We start from the raw sequence: 15,250 nt of genomic DNA, 5'->3' as shown, positions 1-15,250 counted from the left end.
ACACACACACAGAGGCATGCACACGCACAAGCACACTTTTAAACACGCGCACACACACAGGTATGCACACACACACACTGACACACACACACACACACACACACCGACACACACACATACTCATTCAGGGTTTTCCAGCTTCATTTCTTGATTTTATCTTATATGTTGCAAATGTTAACATGTTAAAAGTTAGTTTCATTCAGCCATGGCTTACTAGATCCAGAATTAAGCCAGGTTGATCCGTGTAATTTGATTGAGCAAGACACATGCATGGCACATTAATCTTGGATTTTTTTCATGTCTTTTATATATATTTAAAGTCGGGCCGTGTCCACAAGAATGCCTTGGGCTTAAGATGGAAAATGACAGAAGTTGTTGACATGGGCACCCCCGAAAGCGGAGTATGGTTGCCTACATGGCGGGGTAAAAAAACGGTCATACACGTAAAAGCCCACTCGCGTATATATACGAGTGAACGTGGGAGTTGCAGCCCACAAACAAAGAAGAAGACATGGGCACTGTTGTCTGGGTCACAGAAATAAGGGGTTCTCTGTGAAAGTATACGTGTTGTGCTTGGCCATTGTTTTCAGTGTTCTGGTTGGTGAGGAAAACAATTCTCTGATCACAAAGGAAACGAAAGTGAAATTTTTATAGATGCAGTACTTTTTGATGTCATATGCTGTACCTTGTTGAACTGATGCAAACCAGGTTTGTGGTTTAACCTTTCCCGTACGTCGTGGGTGTGAAATCACCCAGACAAGTGTTTTTGCTCTGTAACTCAAGTAATATTGAAGCCACTTCCACATAATTTCATGACTTTGTCCATAATATAGTTTACTACATTTCCACTGAACATTATTTTCTTTTATACATAAACAAAGAAGTTATTAATCAATTAATGTCCCAGTACGTCGTGGGTGTGACGACACCCATACTCCCAAAGAATAAACCTTGCACGCCGTACGTCGTGGGTGTGGAGCCACCCATGCAAAGCTTGCGCGCCACGCATTGTCGACATGACGTCACTTGGGCTCGCTACAGAGAGAGATGAGAGTGACCTTGTCTTTTGTTGATCGTATCCCGGTTCAAGTCTGCGGCAAGTTTTACTCTAAAGTTGTAACTAATTTCAGAAAACAATATTTATTGCACTAGATATCTTCAACAATATTGAATGAACTGTTTTTCTTGTAGAGAATGATCGGGAGCAACTGATTGATAGCTTTTTATCTAGTTGGAATTAAAGTGCTTTTCTAAGAACTGGATATTTTTGTAAGTCTGAAATCAATTGATCTAAAATCTAGTTGATATAGAAATTTTATTCTTATCCTAATCTGTTCAAAGTAGAGAAAACCCGACTATGGCTAAAAAAGAGAAAGATAGTTGATATAGAAATTTTATTCTTATCCTAATCTGTTCACAGTAGAGAAAACCCGACTATGGCTAAAAAAAGAAAGATAGTTGATATAGAAATTTTATTCTTATCCTAATCTGTTCAAAGTAGAGAAAACCCGACTATGGCTAAAAAAAAGAAAGAAAAAAAAAAAGCCAGCCAGCCAGCCAGGAATGCCGAGATCTAGGCCAAGGGAAGGGGGGGACTGATACCAGGCTGTTGCTGCTATGTTAGGGCATCTGCCTTGACCGAAAGAGGATGGGCGTGTAGCCGCTAAAAACAAAACACACACAAAAAAACCAAAAAAAAACCGTTTTTTGTAAGTAACAACACTCTCTTCTCACGGGCAAAACTTATTCACAATGCGCCTGGTCAAGCACTGGAGTAAATAGCCTACACGCACAAGTGGAAACTGCGCATGCAAGTCTGCTGAAGAAAAGTCAAATTTGCTTTACGGACAGGTGTGGGTTACTGTGCACCCACGACGTACGGCAAGGTCTTATTTCTTCAGTGAAACCATGGGTGCCTACACACCCACGACGTACAGCGAAGGGTTAGTTCGTACACAGAAACCATGGGTGCAAGCACACCCACGACGTACAGCGAAGGGTTAGTTCGTACACAGAAACCATGGGTGCCTGCACACCCACGACGTACAGCGAGGGGTCATTCCTTCTTAGAAACCATGGGTTTCTGCACACCCACGACGTACGGCGCGCAAAATTTTAGGCGACGTACGGGAAAGGTTAAAGAGTATTTTATTTGGAACATGTCACAATACAGCACAGATATCGATGAACAGGACAACAAGAAAATCTTATATAAAGTCCTGTCCTGACACATGTACATACTGAATATGTGACGGATGTCATCATAACTAGAAGACGTGAACATACATGAGTTTTGAACAAAACTAAGTTGAGATATAAATAAAATGAAGAAAATGAATAATAAACGAGTGGTGGAGGAAGAAGTCAATAGAGAGAGAACGAGAAGCATCAACGCTGGGGCACAAGCACAGCAAGACTTAACTGGGCCGACAAACAAAGCGGCGAAGGCCAACCGTCCCGCGAGAAAAAACAAAACACCAGGTTTGTCTGTTTCCTCCTCTCTGGCAACATTTCATGGCGACTCATTGACTTCTTCTTTTGCGTTCGTGGGCTGCAACTCCCACGTTCACTCATATTTACCAGAGTGGGCTTTTACATGTATGACCGTTTTTACGCCACCATGTACGCAGAACACTCTGCTTTTGTGGGTGTGCATGCTGGATATGTTCTTATTTCCATAACCCACCGAACGCTGACATGGATTACAGGATCTTTAACGTGCGTATTTGAACTTCTGCTTGCGTATAACACGAAAGGGGTTCAGGCACTAGCAGGTCTGCACATATGTTGACCTGGGAGATGGGAAAAATCTCCACCCTTTACCCACCAGGCGCCGTCACGGTGATTCGAACCCGGGACCCTCAGATTGAAAGTCCAACGCTTTAACCACTCGGCTATTGCGCCCGTCTCAACTCAGTGACAAGATATCTCAATGATAGACCGCCATCCGCTAGCCAATGAAACGCCTCTTCTGGCTCGAGAACTTCATTTGCTGTGGACCCTGGTTGTGTAAGACAGTTGTATAAGAGCAGTGCAGAGTCTCCTCTGGTGTGTGGCCTCCTGGCAACATAACGTCAATTGTTCCTTGTGGGCTGCAGCCGCTGGGACAGCGAGAGACGAACCCAGGTGTTGCTGTGTAATGGGCACTGGGAATGAATAGAGTGAGAGGAATGCCACTGAAACTGTGCTGATGATGGGACAGCAAAAAAAAAAAAAAAAAAGAGGTGCCGTTGTGTCAGTGAGAATGAGTGAGAGGTGAGAATGCTTCCTTAACTGGGTCACGTATTGCTACAGTGGGCTGAGGAAGAAACTGGACGTCCAGCCCCCCTCCCTCCCTGACCTGGAGGTCAGCCCTAAGAAACCCAAGGTGGGTGTGTGTGTGTCTGTATCTGTGTGTGTGTGTGTGTGCGTGTGTGTGTGTGTTAGTTAGCTGCTCTGTGTGCCTGTTTGACTGTGTCGGTGTGTGCTGTGTATGTGTATGTTTGAGTGTCTGTGTGTGTGTGTGTGTCAGTGTGTGCACGTCTGAGTGCTTGCATCTGTGTGTTTGCGTCTGTGTGCTTGCATCTGTGTGTTTGTGTGTGTGTGTGTGTGCATGCGTGTGTGACTGTATGTGTGTCCATGTGTGTGTGTGTGTGTGTGTGTGTAGTCTTCATGGAGTGATGGCCTAGAGGTAACACGTCTGCCTAGGAAGCGAGAGAATCTGAGCACGCTCAGCCGCCGATATTTTCTCCCCCTCCACTAGACCATGAGTGGTGGTCTGGACGCTAGTCATTCGGATGAGATGATAAACCGAGGTCCTGTGTGCAGCATGCACTTAGCGCACATAAAAGAACCCATTCTGTAGAAAAATCCACTTGGATATAAAAAACATAAAAGTGCATGCAGGAAAAAAAAAAAAGGGTGGCGTTGTAGTGTAGCGACACGCTCTCCCTGGGGAGACCAGCCTGAATTTCACACAGAGAAATCTGTTGTGACAAAAAGAGAAATACAAATACAACAAATACCAGTCCCAAATCAAAATGAACATGTTAGTGTTGTAAGTGATTTGTTGATGCTGGAGTGTGTTATCAAAGGGAATCAGTGGGGTGGGAGGTCGGGGGGGGGGGGGGGGCAGTTGTCAAAGCAGCTGGGGAGAGTGAGATGATGTCACACACACACACACACATGCACACACACACACACATACACACGTCATCCAAATGCCAAGCCTGGCAAATTGATCTTGACAACAACAAAAATTAAAAGCCAAGGCTGACGAAGTTTGTTCTCTGAATGTTTCTCTTCATAATAAACTCGCGTTTGTGTTTTATAGTGTCTTATAAACCTTACGAGATTTTTATGACAACAAGAATATTTTATTCTGTTATATTCTCTTCTCTTCACACTAACCACCACCGTTTCCCTTTGTCCCACAACAACAACATCAGAGAGAGGAGCTACAGGAGAGTGAGATGATGTCGGCGTCGTGCCAGCTGGTGTGCGAGTGGGCGGGGCGGCTGCTGTCGCGGCAGTTCGGGGGCGTTGGGGAGCTGGCGGAGTTCCTGGTGGGCAACCTCTACGTCAACAGCAAGTCCACCGCCGCCTTCACCGTGCTGGCCGCTCTGCAGGACACGGCCCTCAACAGCACGCCTGGTGGGTGGAACGGGGAGTGGGGGGTGGGGGGGTAGGGGTTGTGGGGGGAGGTTGGGGTTGGAGGGGGGGGAGGGATGATGGAGAGGGGACATGGGGGGAGTGCAGGGGGGGGGGGAGGAGGAGGGAGAGGGGTTGTGGAGGGAGGGATAGGGGTTGTGGAGGGAGGGGGAGGGAGATGGGTTGTGGGGGGGAGAGGGAGGAGGGGGGTTGGGGGGGGGGGGAAAGAGGGAGGGAGATGGGTTGTGAAAGGGGGAGGGGGGTGCATGGGAGAAGGGCGGGGGGGGGGGGGGGGAGAGGGTTTGTGAGTTGGTGAAAGATGGGGGTGGTAGTGTGTGTGGGGAGGTGTGGGTTGGGGAGGGGGTGGGCGGAGTGAGAAGGGTTGTGGGGAGAGGGGTTGTTGTGGGGTGGGGGGAGAGGGGGAGTGGTTGCAGCTTGGGGGTGTGGATGTGGGAGGGAGGTTGGTGGAGAGAGAGGGAGAGGGGTTGTGGGTGGAAGAGGGGGAGGGGTTGTGGGTGGGAGGGGTGGGATGTTTGTGTGTGTGTGTGTGTGTGGGTGGATGTGTGTTTCTGGAGGGGTATCAGTGTGTTGTGGGTTTGTGTGTCTTACCAATCTCCTCCATGGGAAGGTGTAGGTGAGTGTCCTTGTTCGTGTGTAGATGTGTGTGTGTGTGTGTGTGTGTGTGTGTCCATGGAACTGTGAACAAATATATATATATGTGTGTGTGTGTGTGTGTGTCCATGGAACTGTGAACATATATATATATATGTGTGCGTGTGTGTGTGTGCAGGGGGAGGGGTGTGTCCCTTGCTCAGCAGCAGCTCGGGAGGGGACCGGCACCGGGAGACACAGCTGCAGCTGCAGCGCAAACTGCAGGAGCGAGAGCTGCTCAAGGAGCAGAAGAAGAAGCTGCAGCAGCAGCGCAGCGAGATCCAGCAGCAGCAGCAGCAACAGCAGCAGCAGCTCCTGCTCCTGAGGGGCGCCAGCACCCCCACACCAACCCCCACCCCCTCCCCGCAGCCCCGCGCCTTCAGCAAGACCCCCACCCCCTTGCGGTCCCCTGTTGGGGGGCGGCCCCCGTCCTCGTCCTGCCTCAAGTCCCCCACACCGACCTTGTCCTTCAGGGCCAGCGGTAAAGGGCCGGCCGCCAGGAACATCACCCGCTTGCTGCAGTCCCCTCTGCCCAAACCTTCCCCCCACCCCTTCCCTCCCACCAAGGGAGACAACAACCCCGCCTCCGCTCTCCCAGCCGCCGAGACAGGAACGCAGGAGTCGCAGTCGACGTCGTCGGATGGCGGAGCAAGGGTGAAGTCATCAAGTGACGATTCATCGTGGAAACCTTTGCAGTCCACCACCACCGCCACCACCAACACCATCGCCAACACCACCACCACCGCTGCCTTCAACATGGCCGGGCACCACTTACAGAAACCGGTGGTGGTGTCGCGGGCCGCCACTGACCACCAGCCAGCAGCCACGGTCTCCTCGGAAACGGAGGGCGGTGATCAGAAGACCGCCGCAACGTTGGTGACCTGCCTCCCAGGAAGTGTGTCAGTCGTGCGGGGGGCGACCTCGGTGAACGTGTCGGAGACCGTGGGGAGCCTGCCAACCAGCGCTGCCCTCTTCCCCAGCATCGCCAGCAGCATGGCTGCCAGCATGGCCTTTTCCCAGAATGGCGCTGTGCCCAGGAACACCAACCCCCTGGTCGCTGAACCACTGCCCACTGGCGGAGTGGGGAACGAACCCCAGCCCCTGGAGCGTGGCACCCGAGGGAGCGGGGTCGGCGTCATTGCCGCCAAGCAGGTCAGCTCAGCCTGGGGGACTGTGGTGGGGTCAGGGTCAGCAGCTCCGTCCTTGACCTTGGTGGGTCAGGCAGGGGGGTCGGGAGGAGGGGAGTCGTCGTCGTCCTCCTCATCGGACCAGGCCTGCGTGGAGATGGACACCATCATGGTGCCAACCTCCGACCCCTCCCTGCTGCCCGGCAACCTGTCGGCTCGCAGCGCGTTTGTGCCAGTGACCAATCAGAAGCTGTCCTTCACTTTCATGGCACCCTCTTCCTCCACCTCCGCAGCAGCAGCGGACAGCAGTGCAGGGGATGACACCAAAGAAGCCGAGGATGTCACCCTGGGTCCTTCGGAGCAGGCCAGAGCAGACGGGGGCCCAGCGGACCAGCCGGACCCTACAACCAGTCTCCCTCCCCACCACCGTCAGTCCGACCCCCTCTCCACCAGTGGGGGTTTTCAGCCGCAGTCGGAGGTCAAAGCAGAGAGCAGCAGCAGCAGCAGCAACAGCGTGTGGACCAGTGGTGGCAGTCTGCCGAGGTCAGAGGCATCCCAGGGGTCGTCGTCGCAGAGTGTGGGTGGGAGGAAGGGCAAGAACCGGTTCACCCCCATCCGGCCCAAGGCCCCCCAGCCCCACCCGGCCCCGCCGGTCAAGGAGGAGGGGGCCGGGGTCGGGGGCGTGGCCGGGGTGAAGGACAAGGAGCGGTGTCGGCCAGTGTCAGCCCTGCTGAAGGAGAAGCGAGCGCGGGAGGCGCAGGAGGTGCTGCAGCACCTGGCCTCCTCCTTCCACCAGCAGCACACCGCCGCCACCACCTCCTCCTCCTCTGCCGCCACCCTCCCCTCCACCCTCACCCTCCCCGCCGAGGTGCTGGGCCTGTCCGGGGAGCGGGGGCCGGGTGGGGGCAGTGAGGTGGTCATCATCCTCACCTCCCCGTCCTCCACCTCCAACGCCGCCGCAGCAGCAGCAGGAGGAGGAGGAGGAGGGAGGGGTGGGGCCAACAATAGCAACAGCAGCAGCAACAACCCGCGACCTCCCCAAGTGGAGGAGAAAGGGTGGCGGGCGGGATGCGTGGCGCGCAGCATGTCGGACATCCTCATCGCCAACCCCAACTTCCTGCACCAGAAGGTGGCGCCCCCCACCTCCCTTCCTTCCTCCAACACCAGCGCCGGAGACAAGGCGAAAGCTCCGGCACCTGTCCCCCTGTCAGAACCGGCGGGAAGCAGCACCGCTGCTACACCGAGACGACCCAGCGCATCGTCGGAGAGCTGGGAGGCAGTCAACAGCGCGGCGGATGAAGAGGTCACGCGTCACATGACCAACGCTGCTGCTCACGCCTCGCCGCACGCGCGTGTCAGCGTGCGCACGCCCGGCGCCCAGACCCCCACCACTCAGCGCATGTCCCACACCCCCACGCCCACCCAGCGCGCTGCCAAAACCCCCACTCCCTCCAACTTCCTCAGAAACCCCTCCCCAGCCCCCACTGTGCAGTCTGCAGGCAGCAGGAAAAGAAAGATGGATGGTGAAGAGGAGAGCACTCTGTTTATCAAGCGACCTGTCTCCCGAGCGCAGGAGAGTTCCCTGGACTTCCTGGGAGCGTCCCATTTACCCATAGTGGATGACGCTGGGGAAGACGCTTTGCACATGGACACTGACCCCAAGAACAGTATGCAGGACACGGCTCCAAAGGCAGACGATGATGATGTCTTCATCCTCGACCTTCCAGCGTCCTTGCCAGAGCAGAGGATTCAAAGTCACGCTCACCACTGGGTCAGACCCGAGGTGATCGGGCGCAGCGTGCGACGTTCGGACGTCGTTTCCCCCTACCCCCGACCCCACTCCTCCACCCCCTTGCACATGCAGATGGACCGTCCCACGTCTCGAGGCCACGGAGCAGCCATGGGTCACAGTGAGACTGTGTCTCGCTGTCAGAGCACAGGAATCGGACTGAACGAAGCCATGTCGCGGTGTCTTAGCACCGGAATACCGACAGAGGATCGCACCTACCTTGGCAGCAGCACGTCGCAAGCGGAGGACCCAAGCTGCCACATCGCCGGGAAGCTCAACCTGGAGAGCATGGAGAGTGATGCGCTTTTGGACACGGAGGCACCACCGCCACCTTCCCAGCTGCCACTCATGCTGCAGGCCCCGGCCCCTCCTCGGGGCATCGCGGAGGAGCTGGCGGCGGCTCAGCGGGCGCTGCTGCGGGAGAAACAGCTGCTGGACGCCAGGTTCCAGTCCTTCTGGACCAAGCTGCGGTCCATGGACGCTACCACGTCCACTCCAGGGCTGCTGGGCATGGCTGCGGCCACAGAGGGATCCATGGGAATGGTGCCGTCCTCGCAAAATGTACAGGGAATGCCAACAACGTCGACGACGCAGGGGGAAGGGAATGCGGCGGCGACGTTTTCGTCCACTTCCTCCTACCCTGATGTCGCCTCATCAGAAGTCGGTTTCGCCATGGAGACGACCTCTCAGAGCAGTGGTCAGGTCACCAGTGTCATCAACACCGACCAGACAGGCTTCACATCAGCAGGTGCAGATGCACTCATGCTTCAGTCCTCAGGCGCTAATTTACCAATGTACCAGGCGACGGCGACAGCATCTGAAAAACAGTCTAACTCAGTGCATCTGTACCCCTCTGACCATTCCCAGCAGCCGGTGCAGGCGTATCCCAAGAGTCCATTCCTGATGTCCCCTTCCAGCGGGCAGCTCCTGACAGACAGCCTGTTGGCGCCGTCGCAGCCACACACAGGATCGATGCCTGTTCACTCAGACAGCTCGGTGCACCTGAACTCAGCAGTGACCAGCGCAGGAGAGGAGGAGAAAGACTCACTAGTCGCATCTTATGCCGACGATCGATTCGGAGTGGACAGCTTTTCCATGCAGACGGGCTCTTTACACACGGACGCCAGCATGGATCCGAGCAGCATGCTGATGGACACGAGCACCTTCGGTGTCGACAGCGCCACCTATGGCATGGACACGACCAGCCTGAGCGTGGACCCCGGCACTTTGAGCATGGACACGGGCGTGCTGGGCGTGGACTCCCACATGGACACCAGCTCGCTGGCCTTGGAGTCCAATGCCTTGGGCATGGGCATGGGCATGGATACGGGTGCGCTCAGCGTGGACCTGAACCCGCAGAGTGTGGACTCTGACACGCTGAGCATGGCTGCCGACCACTTTGTGCAGCTGGTGCAAGGGCTGGTGTCCACCCAGGACGGCTTCCCCGTTCAGCTCAACCACAGCAACCTTCCCGCTGCTGCTGTTTCTTCTTCTGCCCCACAGCCCGTACAGGGCCTCGCCATCGTCTCTTCCACCCCTCAACCCTTACAGGGCCTCACCCTTGTCTCTTCCGCACCACAGCCTTTGCAGGGCCTCGCCGTCGTCTCTTCCGCCCCGCAGCCTGTACAGGGCCTAATTGAAGTTTCTTCTTCTGCCCCACAACAACCCTCACAGGGCCTCGCCTACACCAGCTCCCAGGTTCCCCCGCCGCCCGTGTGCCTGGCGTCTACCTTGGTGTCGGTGGCAACCAGCTGTGTTGGGGGGAACGGTGTGTCCACGTCACTACAGAGGCTGTCCTCCTCCTCCTCCTCCTCATCCTCATCCTCCATCCCTGTCCTTCCTGCCATGAGGGGCAGCAAGGCTCCCCTTTCGGGGATTGCCACAAACCACTCCCAGTCCAAGGATCGAACCCTGAGCACACAGCCCAAAAGGTCAGGCTTCGAGGCCCCGCCCCCTGTCAGTCAGTCAGAAGTTTTAAGCAGTGAAGTCCCAAAGGTCCCTGGAAATGAGGCTGCACTTTCAAACAGTCAGTTGAAAGGTCAGGGCGTTGAGATCCCCTCCCCCAGCGGTCAGTCCAAAGGCCGGGGTGGTGGTGGTGGTCAGGCTTCTGTCAATCAATCCAAAGGGCGGAGCAACCAAGCCCCACCCCCCAACACGTTGCTGGCGCTGTTGAAGAGCCCGGTCCTGTCAGCCATCTCCACACCTGGCACTGCCATCACCACCAGCAGAGTGTGGGCCACCGCCAAAGCCCCTGCCCCTGCCCCCACCTGCACACCCACCACTCTCTTCACCACCACCACCACTACCACCACCACACCAGTGACACTGGGCCAGGAAGCCACGCCCATCACTACCACCCTGGCCCCCCCGCAGTCTTCCCTCACTAGCCGTCCTTCCATCTCGGCTGGCGCCACCTCAGCTAGCGTATTTGTGGTCCCAGCTGTCTCGCAGGTGGCCACCACCTCCCTGGCACTGGACTGCCCCCCGACAACGGCAGCAGTGGCGGCGGCATCGTCAGCGTTGGTGTCCGCTGTGTCACACTTGCCTCTGCCTCAACAACTTGGCCTGCAGGTGACCCAGCCCACCTCCTCCACCACCCTCCTGGCTTCAGTCAAGGACAGTGTGGGTGGGGAGCTGCCTGTGGACGTGGCGGACTTTGTCACGGAGCACAGCTTGAAAGCTGAACTCCAGCAGCAACAGCAGCTGCAGCAACAGAAGCAACACCAGCAGTTGCTGTTGCAACAACAACAACAGCAACAACAGCAGCAGCAGCAGCAGAGGCAGCAGCAGCAGCAACAGCAAGGTTTGATCCAAGGGCGTGAAGGAAGTGACAGCACCTTGGTGCCCTCCACCACTCTCCTGACAGAGAAGGAGTTGACCGCGTTGCTGCTGAGCCAGAGCGGTGGCGCCGCCATTCTGACCAACCAGGAAGGGGAGAGCATCAAGGTGGCGGCATCCAGGACGCACAGCACCCCGCTCTTGCAGTGGCGTGCCGGCGACCCCAAAAACCCTTTCCCCGTGACCTCCGGCACTCTGACCTTCACCCTGACAGAGCAGAAAAACACCTTTCCCGTTCCATCAAGCCCCGCCCCCAAGCAGCGCCTGAGTGAGAGCGGATCGAGTGGCCTGAAGAAACATGCCTCGATTCAGAGAAGCGCCTCGCTGCCTCTGTCTGCTGCATCACCCACAGGGGAGATCTCAGCGCAGGTCTCACAAGTCTCCGCCTCCAGTCCCTCCATTGACCCTGCGACCTTGACCTCCAGGAGGCAGGGCGTGGGGTCAGGAGGGTTGAACGGAGCTGTGTCAAGGTCGTCACGGGAGAGTGAAACAAGCCCCGTGTGCGTCTCAGTCATCAGTCCCGGGGAGGGTGGGGTCAGCTCCGTCAGTTCCTTCGTGCCCATCCAGGGGTCGCCGCTGTCAAGGGGTGTAGGGTCACGACCTCTACGACCAGCCTTGACTGTTCCTGCCTCGGGAGGACGTCAGGTGGTGCAGGCAGCGGCAGTGCCCTTGACCTTGGTGGGCATCGACCAGCTCACCATGCTGACGACCCCCGCTGAGCCCCAGAACGACAGCTCCGGTGTTTCGCCGCAGATGACGCGTCCCCTGACCTCCAGCCCCCGGCCAGGAACTGCCGCTTACAGCACCCCGTCCTCATCCTCGTCGTCTTCTGCTTCGCGGCCGGCCGGTGTCAGTCCCGGGCCGTCTCCCACCCCTCCCACCTCCCATGCCTACTCCCCCTCCCCCACCCCAGCATCCCAGCGGCCTGCAGGGGGGCAGGGTGTTCTCCAGCAACTGCTGTCGGCCCGCGGGGCGCCCCCCTCCTACGCTCAGACGTTGCAGCAGCGCCTCCTGTCCAGCGCCATGCTCTCCAACACCGCCGTCATCCGAGGGGCTGCCCAGGTGGTGGCGGGGGGGACGCCGCAGACCGTGGGCAAACTGATTGACTCCCAGCATGCCACACTCGCTGCCCACCACCACCACCACCGGAGCAGCGTGGAACCCTCCTCCGTAGCCGTGTCGGAGTCGGCCATTCTGGCAGAGGACGTGAAGCCCGTGGCGAAGGCCCTGGTGCACCACATCCCCTGCCCCACCCCCAGCCCTCCCGGCAAGGACACCAGTCCCGCCTCTGCTGCCTCGGACCGGAGCCCCGCACCCAGTCGCAGCGAGAGAAGCCCCGCCTCCAGCTCCATCGACAGAAGCCCCGCCTCTAGTTACAAAGACAGGAGCCCCGCCCCCGCCTACAAAGACCGGAGCCCCGCCTCCTCCACATACAAAGACCGGAGCCCCGCCCCTTCTCGGTCCGAGCGAAGCCCCGCCTCCAACACCAAAGACCGAAGCCCCGCCTCCTTCCTCGGCAAAGACCGGAGCCCCGCTTCAGCAGCCAGTCACGGGGAGAGAAGCCCGGCCTCCAGCCACATGGAGATGAAGAACTCCAGCCTTGGTGGGGGGGAGAAGACCCAGGCAGCCATCCCTCACAAGGAAAGGGGCGGGAGACGGGCATCCAGTCAACGCCGGGAGAGCGCTGGCAGGTCCCGCCCCCCACCACCATCCGCCGCCAAAGCGCCAGCAGCGGAAACAAGAGGAGCGCGAAATACGTCCAATCCCTCGTCCCCCAGTGACGCCGGTGAGTACTCCCGCCCCTTCTCTCACCAGCTGCAGCTCCTGAAGCAGCACGTGCTGGGCGACCGGGGTCAGGCTGCAGCCGCCCTGGCTCTGCAAGGGGGCGCTGTCAGCGAGGTACCTTCCTCGCCGGCGGCCATGTCCCCCTCGGGGAGAGGGGTCGGGGGAGGGGGCCCTCTGTCCGTGGCCGTCTCCTCCCCTGCCACTCCCGGCAGCCTCTCTTCCGCCGCCCCCTCGCCCGCCTCCCAGGGTCAAGGTCAGGGGTCAGTGGTGTCCACGCCGGGGTCTGCGGGCGTGGCCGACGTTTTCTTCTCCCTGCCCCCAGCCTCCCCAGCCCCCTCCCCCCGCGTGCTTCACGCCTTCAGTCCGCAGCAGCTGTCGTCATCATCGTCAGGGGGAGGGACAGCAGGGTCTGGGGGGGGTCAGGGGTCGTCGTCAACATCGTCGCTCTACCTGCCCTTCAACCTACCGGACATGAACTACATGGGCAGCGCCCCCAACATCGACCTCAGCCAGCTGCTGCCCGCCGCCGCCGCCGCCACCAAGACTTCCCCTGTCTCCCTCTCCCACCCCCCTGCCCCCACCTCCTCCTCCTCCTCCTCAGTGCTCATTGCTGCCGACTCCGGCATGGCCGGTGGTGGAGGAGGAGGGGGAGGTTTGCCCACCGCCACGACGGAGGATCATCACCATCATCACGGCGTGGTGGTGTCGGGGGGCGGCGGGGTTCAAACTTCGCTGGAAGAGCAAAATGTTACCGGTGGTCCTCAGACGCTGACAGAGCGTTTGACTGGTGTGGTGGTGGGGGGTCTTCAGGGCCTGGAACAGCCAGTGCTGGCAGGAGGAGGAGGAGGTGGGGGCGGAGGAGGAGGAGAGGGTGGTGGGGGGATGTCCGGGGTGGGTGGTGGTGGAGGAGGAGGAGGGGGGCTGCAGACACTGGACGAGCTCCAGTCGACGCTGGAGATCCTGCAGGGCATGGACAGCCACTACTTCAGCGCCGCCGACCTCCAGGGTCACGACCTTCTGCACAACGTCCTGGGCCAGCTGACCTCTGACCTCCAGTCGCCCGCCCCCTGTTTGGACGAGGAGGTGGTCGGGGGTGGTGGGGGGGAGGAGGGGGAGGGTGGTGGGAAGAAGAGCGATTCTTGACGCTGTGCTTCACCGAGAGGGTGGGTTTTGGAGGGGGGGGGGGCGGGGGGGAGCGAGGGTAACGTGGGGGCTAGAGTCTGGTCCTCTTCTCGTTCACACTGAGCGTTTGTTCACGCCAAAAAAAAAAAACCCCAAAAAAACAACATGGTGCTTTGTTGTGAGTGCTGGGAGGGTGGTGAAGGGGCAGGGGGTAGGGCAGTGCTGCCAACCACAGCCCCCCCCAACCCCCTTTTTTTAATTTTTTTTTTTTTTTTTTTTTACATTGGACACCTTGGTCCCCCACACCCTATGGAGAGTATTAACATGATGCTTTTCTCTCGCTCTTTTTCCAGTCATTGGTTTCTTTATCTCACTCTAATGTTATCATTATCATTATTATTATTATTTGTATGTCAGTGTAGTGCTGTGTTGTTTGTTTATTATGAATGTAAACATATCATATTCCTTTGGTTCTTTGCATGAATTGTTTTTGTTTTGTTTTTTTGTTCTTTTTTTTAATTTCATGGGGAAATCAAAATTCATTCCGGTTTTCAGAGTGATTATTCGACAAACAAACAAACAAACAAAAAAGCAAGCAGATCATAAATGGTCAAGAGAATGCCCTTCTTCCTAATGATTGGGGAAAAAAAAACAAAAAAAAACCCAGTGCTTGTCAATGAACATGATTGACACTTTCTGAATTATTCATTGGAGCTCTGCCCTGCCTCTGAGGACTGAAATTTTGGACTGGTACTGATTGTGTGTGTGTGTGGATGTGGGTGTGTGTGTGTGTATGTGTGTGTGTGGCAGGGGGTTGCAGGACTGTGAGTTTCTATGTGTGTGTGTGTGTGTGTTGGGGTGGTGGTTGGGGGACTGTGAGTTTGTGTGTATGTGTGTGTGTAGGGGGGGGGGCGGAGGGGGGAAGGGCCTGGGATCTAATGGGGGCTAGGGGGTTAAGATCTAATAGGGGGTGGGGGGTTGAGGGGGTTAGGATCTAATGGGAGGGGTGTGGGGGTGTGTGTCTATTTTGGAGGGCAGGGATTTAATGGGGGGCGGTGCTGGGGGAGGGGGGGGGGGCTGGGATCTAATTTGGGGGATCTAATGATGGGGAGGGGCGTGGGGGGGGGGGGGGGGGGGCGGGCAGGCTGGGATCAAACGCGGGGATCTAATTAGGGAGGGAGGGTGAGGGCTCTTGGGCTGTGTGTGTGTGTTTTGTGTATAATTATGTCTCGGTTGTGGTGTGTATGTGTGTGTGTTGTATGTGGGTTAGATGTCAGTGTGTGTCTGTCTTAGCATGTGCTTGAAATAT

General features: G+C 57.1%; 1 protein-coding gene across 1 annotated transcript in view; it reads left to right on the top strand.

Annotated features, from left to right (window-relative positions):
• Positions 1 to 13,962, top strand: part of LOC143277564 (uncharacterized) — a 28,980-nt gene extending 15,018 nt beyond the window's left edge. Inside the window, exons 6-8 of the mRNA XM_076582442.1 lie at positions 3,283 to 3,367; positions 4,428 to 4,632; positions 5,420 to 13,962. Of these exons, the coding sequence (XP_076438557.1) occupies positions 3,283 to 3,367; positions 4,428 to 4,632; positions 5,420 to 13,962 (8,833 nt within the window). The remainder of the gene's footprint in view (positions 1 to 3,282; positions 3,368 to 4,427; positions 4,633 to 5,419) is intronic.
• The last annotated feature ends 1,288 nt before the right edge of the window (positions 13,963 to 15,250 follow it).

This window comes from Babylonia areolata, chromosome 34 (assembly GCF_041734735.1).
Source record: "Babylonia areolata isolate BAREFJ2019XMU chromosome 34, ASM4173473v1, whole genome shotgun sequence".
NCBI classification, from domain to species: domain Eukaryota; kingdom Metazoa; phylum Mollusca; class Gastropoda; order Neogastropoda; family Buccinidae; genus Babylonia; species Babylonia areolata.
The sequence above is the reverse complement of the archived record's forward strand: the minus strand, read 5'-3'. Positions and strand labels throughout refer to the sequence as shown.